Source organism: Amyelois transitella, chromosome 20 (genome assembly GCF_032362555.1).
Source record: "Amyelois transitella isolate CPQ chromosome 20, ilAmyTran1.1, whole genome shotgun sequence".
Taxonomy (NCBI): Eukaryota; Metazoa; Arthropoda; class Insecta; order Lepidoptera; family Pyralidae; genus Amyelois; species Amyelois transitella.
Window position 1 is genome coordinate 7087399 of NC_083523.1, and position 9189 is coordinate 7096587.

The window sequence follows — 9189 nt, forward strand, 5'->3', positions numbered from 1 at the left end:
TGATAGAAAATTCTGTGTCTTTGACTACCCACAATAATTATTTTTACAGCTTCTGAAGACTGGATGTAAAAAAATATTATAAAACATAAAATAATGCTCAAAAAGGTGTACAATTCAAATCAAAATCAAGTCATGCCATAACTTGTTGACAGCATCATCAACATTACGTAAAATAATTCAAGCACATTAGGTAGAAAAAAAAAGAAGAATATATGTATCTCAGAAAATAAAAAATAATCTTATATTCATATTATTATTGGTCTGATACATACATAAATACCTTTAATTTAATAATGACTTTTACAAATACTTTTATCCACAGCGGTAAAATAAAAAAGTTGTGAGTATTAAAAAAAGTGGTCACGTCAATCAAAGTCATTAAAATGACGCATAAATTACGCTGTCTGGCTTGGAATGTTTTGATTCTACGTTTTGATTGAATCATTGAATTTTTCTCATTTTGTAACGAATAATTTATCAACATTACATTAGAAAAGTAACTTTGTGTTATTATAATAATGGCTCTATATGAGGGCATAGCCCTCATCCAAGAGAAACAAGCAGTTGTTCTGGATTTGGGTTATGATTACACCAAGTAAGTAATGTTACCACTGTACGTGTGGTTCCACTGTTTTTTAGATTCTAATTTTAAAATGGATATGAGAAATCAAATTTTCGGTAATAATTTAATCCTACCATGCCCAAGATCTATTATCGTTGCCCTACATTAAAAGAAAGTCAGTCTTCAATTTTACATACTGTTGATTTGAACCAAGTTTTCATTGCTGATCCAATACCTTCTTTTGTAGATTTGGCTTTACGGGAGAGGCGGCTCCACGATGTATTATTCGCACAGAATTTTGGTGCCCAACAGAACGTCGATTCAAAAGAGTGCACGATTACAAAACTCCTGAGGAATTATATGACAATCTTGTTCAAATGTTACATCTGCTATATTTCAGGTAAGTACTTATTTTTTTATACTTTTGTTTGTAAAAAATGCTTTTGACATATTGATTGCTGAAGCCAACTAGATTCTTTTTACATTTCAAACTTTTGTTGTTATCCAATAAAAGCTTCATGTTATCAAGTGTAGATAATACTTATCTTAAGACTTAGACTCAAAAAAAGCCCAAGGAAGAAAGCAGTTCTGAAGTTATTTTTAATTTTGGACCAGTTTTGGCATCCTCATCTCTTAGTCCTATTTATATCTTTTACCTATCTGTTAATGCTAGAAAACCCTAAATAAACATAGCTTGATCTAATCAGGGATGTCCTAGTGACAGGTCAGGTTAAGACTATCTGAAACTGCCAAGCTAGCATGAAGAGACTTGTAATTATGAATAAAGCAAAAGAAGTATATAGGGATCCCAGCAAGTGAAAAGATGTAGTCTCCGCCTACCTCTCCAGAAAAGAACTTATATATCATCACATCTTTATTGCTTATGGGGTTGACAGAGCCACCAGTCTCACAAAGACTGAAAGGCCGTGTTCAGTTGTGTGACTTAAAGATGTTATTGAGGTTAAGATTGTGACAGGTTGCTGTCCCATCGCCTAAAAGAAGAATCATAAGTTTATTAGCCTATCCCTTCATCGCCTTTTACGACATCTTTGGGAAAGAGATAGAGTGGTCCTATGCTAAAGTGCTAGTATAGATATGCAGATGGAGACTGATGTGTTATTATTACTGTTGTATATGTGTAATTGTAAATCTGTAAGTTAGCAATAAAGGCTTTTGAAATTTAAATTGAGCATCTATGTATATTGTTAATGTCAAATAACTATATAAACATTGCAGACACGTGTTGGTGAATCCAAAAGAGCGTAAAGTGGTGGTGGTGGAGTCACTGCTCACCCCCACTCTCTTCAGGGAAACTCTGGCCAAAGTGCTGTTCAATCACTATGAGGTATGTTATCAGAACTACTGTACGTACATACATACATATAATCACGTCTACATCCCTTGCGGGATAGACAGAGCCAACAATCTCGTAAGGACTGATAGGCCACGTTCAGCTATTTGGCTTTAAGATAGAATTGAGATTCAAATAGTAACAGATTGTTAGCCCATCACCTAAAATAATCCCAAGTTTATAAGCCTACCCCTTAGTCGCCTTTTACGACATCCATTGGAAAGAGATAGAGTGGTCCTATTCTTTTTTCATTGGTGCCGGGAACCACATGGCACCAGAACTACTGTCTGTTCCATAATAACTTTATGTAACACCCACTTAATTCCTGCATAAAGCCGCACAGCTGAACATGGCTTTTTTAGTCTTTTCGAAACGAGATATAAGTATGTATGTTCGAATCTGTTTTTTTTTATGTATTGGTTTGTTATATACTCATAACTAAAATAAACTCGATTTGAATCCTATTAATATTATAAATGTGAAAGTTTGTGAGTATGTCAGTGGATGTTTGTTACTCTTGCACGCAAAAACTAGTGAACCGATTACGATGAAATTTGGTATGTAGATAGCTGAAGAGCCAGAATAACATATAGGCTGCTTTTTATCCCGAAGTTCCCGCAGGATTGATAGGGTTTCCATGCGGACGGAAGTCGCGCGCGGCCACATGTAGACAATAATGTTAAGTTTAAAATTATTAATGTGTTATGAATGTGGATAAAGCAAAGGAAATATGCAGAGATCGTGGCAAGTGGAAAGAGGTAGTCTCTGCCTACCCCTCCGGGAAAGAGGCGTTATGTATGTATGTATTATTAAAATTATTTCTATCCCAATATATAAGAGATTTTTTGTGTTTCCCAGGTGTCGGGAGTAGTATGGGCGGACAGTCCACGGCTATGTGCATTAACTCTGGGTACACCGATCACACTCGTGGTCTCCATTGGGGCCAGGGAAGCCGAAGTGGCAGCAGGTATTAATAATTTATTTTCTACTTACATTAATATTATCCTTATCCTTTAAGACTTTCCAATTTGTTTGCCTTTTAAACAGTAGTTCTAAAAAAAGGAAACAAGAAAACCCTAGTTAATATTGTGCAGGAACATATAAATAATACTGTGGGATAGTTATAATTGTCCCCGATAGATGGCGCCTCTGTCAAGCAAGAGGTGGCGCAGGTATCTCCTGGGCCGTGTGTAGGATCATAGTCTGCTTTGTCTCTCTCTAACTGCCCTTATTCGAAAAGGATGAAAGGAAAATATTATCATTCAACGTAATTTTTTAATTCTGATATTTATTGTTTATTTTTTTTTTTACGGTAACAAGTTACTTAGGGATAGGCTTACAAACTTGGGATTCTTTTTTAGGCGATGGGCTAGCAACCTGTCACTATTTGAATCTCAATTCTATCATTAAGCCAAATAGCTGAACGTGGCCATTCAGTCCTTTCAAGACTGTTGGCTCTGTCTACCCCGCAAGGGGTGTAGACGTGAACATATGTATGTATGTATGTATTAATTTTCTTCGGTAACAAGTTACTAAAACATTATGTTTTCTTGCAGTTGTACACGCGTCGGTGGTATTGCGCGCTCTGCAGTCCCAGCCTCTCGGCGCCCGCGCAATTCACGACGAATTGGCGAGACTGTTGGACGAGGATAACGGAGAGCAACTGAATTTGTCTGATGACATCCTTGAAGATATCAAAGGTAAATAAAACTTTAAAAATTGACATATATTAGTCAGAGTCATTCTGGTAGCCCAAGGCAACTTACCGACGAGCATTTATGAAAAAATTGTGCTCTGAAATTTTATTTAGGAGTTTGACCACTGGTATGTATTTTATTCGTGCGAATAACTGTTTTAAATGTTTTTTACGTATCTTCCCTTTGTATTAAAATACGCACTTTTAATCACGTCTTATCCCTTGCAGGGTAGATATAGCCTTTGAAGGCTCAAAGGCCCTGTTCAGTTGTATGGCTTAATAATTGAATTGACAAAGATTCAAATAGACAGGTTGTAAGTACATCGCCTACAAGTGTAAAGTTTATATATTTACAAGTTTATCAACCTACCCCTTAATCACCTTTTACGACATCCCTGGGAAAAATATGGAGAGGTCCTATTCTTAAATGCCGGGAACCGCACGTCTTAGACATTTAATTAACATAAATTTAATTTCCAATTACATATACTCTTTTAACGTTTTAACCCGACCAATCTGATTTCCAGTGAAGACCTGCTTCGTGTCGTCCCTAGCGCGGTCCCGGCAGTGGGCGGCGCGGCCGCCGGCGCCCGCGCCGCGCGCGCTGTACGCCGTGCCGCACCGGGCGCCGCTTATCGTCAGCGGCGCCACGCGGGAGCGCGCCGCGGAAGTCTTGTTTGTACGGGACAACGAGCTCGCTTCACTGCCCGATATAGTTCTGCAGTGTATTATGCAGGTAATAATATACATACTTCTTATTATGTGTACAAATTTCTATGCATTGCCGAAGATATTTTTTTTTTTAAATGACAAACAAGAAATGTCTTTTATAGCACCTTATCGAGGCAATGCGCCCAATATGCTGGAAATTTCCCTTGTAAATAGCCAGACTAATTTGTTGCTTTAAATTTTTTATAACAAGCAATTACTTAATTTACTGTCATGGTGTATTTCATAGTAAATATGTGTATGTGTTTATAATTGCAATAAGAATTCATATAATAATAACGTGTAATTTATTTTCGGCCCATTTTATATTTTTAAAGTGAATGTGTTTTTCTTAGTGTCCAATCGACGCACGACGAGCCTTAGCTTCAAACATTCTGGTGACTGGAGGCTCGGCTTGTCTACCAGGATTGAAGGCGAGACTTGCTCAAGAACTGAGGGACCTTATCACACAGCCTCCTTACAAGTGAGTAGCAGTACGGGATAAATCGCACGCACAGATGGTGCAATGTTAAAAGAACAGGCACCCATTGATAATTTAAAACTGCCAATTTTATTATTAATTACAGTACAATCACTTTTAAAAGTCGCATCGGCAATATTCGGCGGCGCAGAATAGCGCTACCTACCGCCGAAGCAAATCGAATGAAAACTCAATTAAATAACAACCTTATTACAAGCACATTAAACTTAAAATCCAAAAACAAAATGTTTCCTGTTATCTCGCTCTTTACTGCTTACAAACGAAGATGTAGGTTATATACTATATATTTTTAATTTTGTTCCAGCGAACGTCTCTACGTCCAAACGTTCAAGTTCCACACGGCGCCGGCGCACGACAACATCGTAGCTTGGGTCGGCGGCGCGCTAGGCGGCGCTGCGGACGCCGGCGCCGCCAGAGCGCTGCCTCGAGACGTGTGGACGCGGTCACAGCGCCTGCGAGACTGGGTGTGCCTGCTGGACAACACGCCGCCCGACCACCCGCATAGAGACAACCTGGATATTTGAATTCGGAATGTGGAATGTGACTTTTGAATGGAAGACCATTTGTTTAAAGCTGCGTACACAGCGACCAACTAATTAGATTCGCTAGCCTTCTTTGATCTTAAGTGGATGAACACTAAGATCAACAAACTTTTACACGTTAGTTTGCTATGGCGTGCGTGCGTTCGTTGATTTTCGTCGGCTCAGTGTGTACGCAACTTAAAATGAGTAGACAAACACAACATACATTTTTTTTAATTAACGCACAGCGTAATCTTTGCTATAACAAAATATATAACATAGTAAAACGGTCACATCAAAAAAAGTCATCAGATAATAATGACACCCTTTTTGGCGCGGCTTCTTTCAGGAACTACGGAAGGGTGCAAATGTGGCTTCCACTGACATTCCAGGCGTTACTTTGTGGGAGTGTACCTACCACCAAAAATGGAATAAAAAAAAGTAACAATGTACATAACAATGTATTCACATTTTTTATTAAAACTTATTTACTTGCACCATATTGTGTTTTATTAAAATAGTGAAAAAATATATTTTATTTAATTAAAACTACTTTACCTTGATAATGATAAGTAAACCACAGAAAGTAAACATACTTTAAAATTACGCCACTTTCCCGGAGGCGTATCTTTCCACTTGTCACAATCTCTGCAAAATAGGCATGATGACAATTTTAACACCTTAGTTACCCTTAGAGACCGAAGCAACATAACACATTATTTAAACGAAGCCAAAACGCCCCTTACTAAACGCTACATAAGTGACGTCACACCTAAGTTGTTCGCGTCATGAACTTATTTGTATGTCAGCTACCTTACTAATAATTATTACGTTTTTGGATATGATGTCGTAATAAAAGTTATTTAATCTCTCCTTTCATAGTTATTTTTTAATAATTTTGAATGTTTTAAATAGACTTTCCTATCCTACTTTGAATGAATATAGGACATCTAAATAAATAATTCACGCAACGTATTTTCTATCATGTTATTGACTCACTAATTCATTATTGTTTAAGAACTTGTCATCATCCCTATTCTTTCGCTTCATCCACATAGATTAGATCGTCTGAAGTATACTATATAAAGAAATCCCTATAGAAGCGAAACTGAGGTAAAAGACTGAAATGGTACTTGTGAAGAATTAATGTCGCGTCCAAGGAAAGCAGAGGAATTTTGCTACCTAATGGAGATATAAGTAGTCTTCCTTCATATCCAAATTGATGATTCCGGTATTTTCCATGTCTCTGCTCGTTCTTACGTACGGTCAACTGTACTGTATTGAAAAGTCAACACATTATCGTACCCTTTGCATTTATTACCGGGTCATTAAGTTTGATACAGAGTAACTATGCGGTAACATTGTTAATGTATGTTCTTTAGCCCCAAGAAATCTAAAAAAAAAGTCATCTTGGAACGTCAACTGTCAAGTCAGTCATTTTGTGTGTGGTGTGCATGTCATTATTTGACTACGATTCACTAATAACTAAAAATAATAGAATTTTCTGATAGTTTCATCATTTCCAAATAGTGCCAGTGAGAAAATTTAACAAAATGTCGGATGTAAAAATAGTAGCAGCCAGTATAGTAAATTTTCTGAAAAAACAGCTTGAAGGCGACACTTTGAGTTTGGATTCTAGGGAGAGCGTTGAGGTTGGCGTGCAGTGTATAGAAACCGCATTCGAGCTTAGTGCCGAAGATACGGCTCGAGGTGTCGATTTATTGCAGTTAGTGAAACAACAACGAGGTGCAGGCCCTACACCAGACTGTGCCGAGGCGGAGAAATTGAAAAATGAAGGCAACGAACTGATGAAGGCAGAACGGCATCGTGAGGCGCTCGAAAAGTATACTCGTGCCATCGAACTAGATCCTCGAAATCCTGTTTACTTCTGCAACCGCGCGGCTGCTCATTTCAAGCTCGAGGAACACGAAGCCGCAGTTGCTGACTGCACCGCTGCCTTAGCATTACAGCCCGATTACAGCAAAGCACACGGTCGTTTAGGCCTGGCCTTGACTGCATTAGACAGGCACAGAGAGGCTCGGGCGGCTTACGCACGCGCCGCTCAACTGGAACCGGAGAATGAATCATACAAACAGAATCTTCGTTTTGCTGATGAGTGCCTAGCACAACGCGGGGAACGTGGGCCGCTAGACTTAGGAGGGCTGCTACAAAACCCTGCTTTACTGAATATGGCCACAGAAATGTTAGCCGACCCTAATATGCAAAATCTTATATCTGGATTAATGACTAATACACAAGCCACCGGTCCAGCAGGCCCTGGAGGTATGAATGCTTTATTAGAAGCTGGTCAGGCTCTAGCTCAGCACATGCAAGCTGCAAATCCAGACTTAGTGGAGCAACTGCGTAGACAAGTCCGTCCGCCGGGTGGGCCAGGCGGCAACCCTCCTTCACAGTGAGCACAGATTATACATAGGTTTCTTAGATAAATAAGCTACTGCACTATAATGGGAAAATGAAACTATGTGGTGCCAGTTTGTAGCGGAGCCGTCTGACATCCAAGAAATACATTTTAGCATAAAGTTTGAATATTCCTTATAGTATTTATCCAAGGAATTTTATATTTAGTAATGCCGTACTTTTCTACTTAATGTCTCCTTTTTTTTTTTGATGTTCTTATTATGTGGCGAAATAGTATTTATTTCAATGTTCAAAAGTTGTAAGCAATTGACATCACAGACAAGTTTTTTGGACAAATTGAGTGATATACTTAACACTAAACTGTCTGTAATTTACACATGTTGTATTGGTTGATTTCAAGATCATTGTTTCCATAAAATTTATTAAGGTACAAAACGAAAATTTTGTAGAATAGCAGGTGTATGTTTTCTTATACTTAAGTTTTCATGTAGATATCGAGATTTGGTCATTGCATTATGTGCATTTATTTTTCCTTTTTTTTTATCAGGCATATATCTTAATATAGCTAGGAAAGTGAAAGAAATTTGATGTTGAAGGAGTTGTGTTCAGGCATACTAAATAACTAGTATATTTATATATAGATGTCGTAAATATGTACCAAACAATGTTGAATGTGGGAATACTTGTAACCATTCTTGTTTTCAACAGAAATTATTTCTAGCGTAAGTTTGGAATTTAATGGTAATAAATTTATTTCAACTTTTAACCCTTTTATTATTTATTATTTTTTTTATCAAAGAGTTATCACTTGGTGCATAAAAATCACGTAGGAGGTCCTACTTGATTTTTATGCACCAAGTGATAACTCTTTGATAAAAAAAAAAGAAATTACTTTAATTTAATTGGATACTTGAATAATATACAGAATATATACAGAAAAGATTATTGTGTTCGATTCCAACTGTAATTGGCGACATCTATTGGCGCATGATTTACATAACTTCTTCTATCAGGCATATCTTTATCTTCTCTATTTCATACAAGTTCATCGTAAAGAGAATATATGCCTTGTCGAATCTGTTGAGTAACCCTTTATCATCACTATCCTCCTGGCCCTTATCTGGTTGTGTCCTGAGAGGTTCCTGGGATCAGCCCACGCAACTCGCAATCAACTTTTTATAAGCAAATAATTGGAAGGCAATCAGGAAAAAATAATTAGTAAAACACTGCATCTTAACTATTTATTACACTATGTATAATTTATTATATTAATCAATACATTTACATATCTTTATGTACACACAATAGCAAAATGTAACTCCAGTATCGATGAATAACTGTAGCACATAGATGGCAAAATATATATTTTTTTAAACAGAAGATGCAAAGTAAAATATATAGAAATATCAACTTGTTCGCCATCTTTGAGCTACATTCGTAAAACAGGACGCCAAAAATCTATCAAAAACG

General features: G+C 37.3%; 2 protein-coding genes across 2 annotated transcripts; both read left to right on the plus strand.

Moving 5' to 3' along the window:
* Nucleotides 1-403: 403 nt before the first annotated feature.
* On the plus strand, nt 404-5838 carry LOC106131509 (actin-related protein 10). Its single transcript, XM_013330623.2, has 8 exons — nt 404-595; nt 810-962; nt 1799-1907; nt 2772-2880; nt 3470-3613; nt 4137-4345; nt 4674-4801; nt 5124-5838. The coding sequence occupies exons 1-8, from the start codon at nt 519-521 to the stop codon at nt 5341-5343; spliced, it is 1149 nt and encodes a 382-aa protein (XP_013186077.2). The 5' UTR covers nt 404-518; the 3' UTR covers nt 5344-5838.
* A 927-nt stretch (nt 5839-6765) lies between these two features.
* Nucleotides 6766-8485, plus strand: LOC106131483 (small glutamine-rich tetratricopeptide repeat-containing protein beta). Its single transcript, XM_013330594.2, has one exon. It carries the CDS (start codon nt 6894-6896, stop codon nt 7755-7757), a length of 864 nt encoding a protein of 287 aa, XP_013186048.1. The 5' UTR covers nt 6766-6893; the 3' UTR covers nt 7758-8485.
* The last annotated feature ends 704 nt before the right edge of the window (nt 8486-9189 follow it).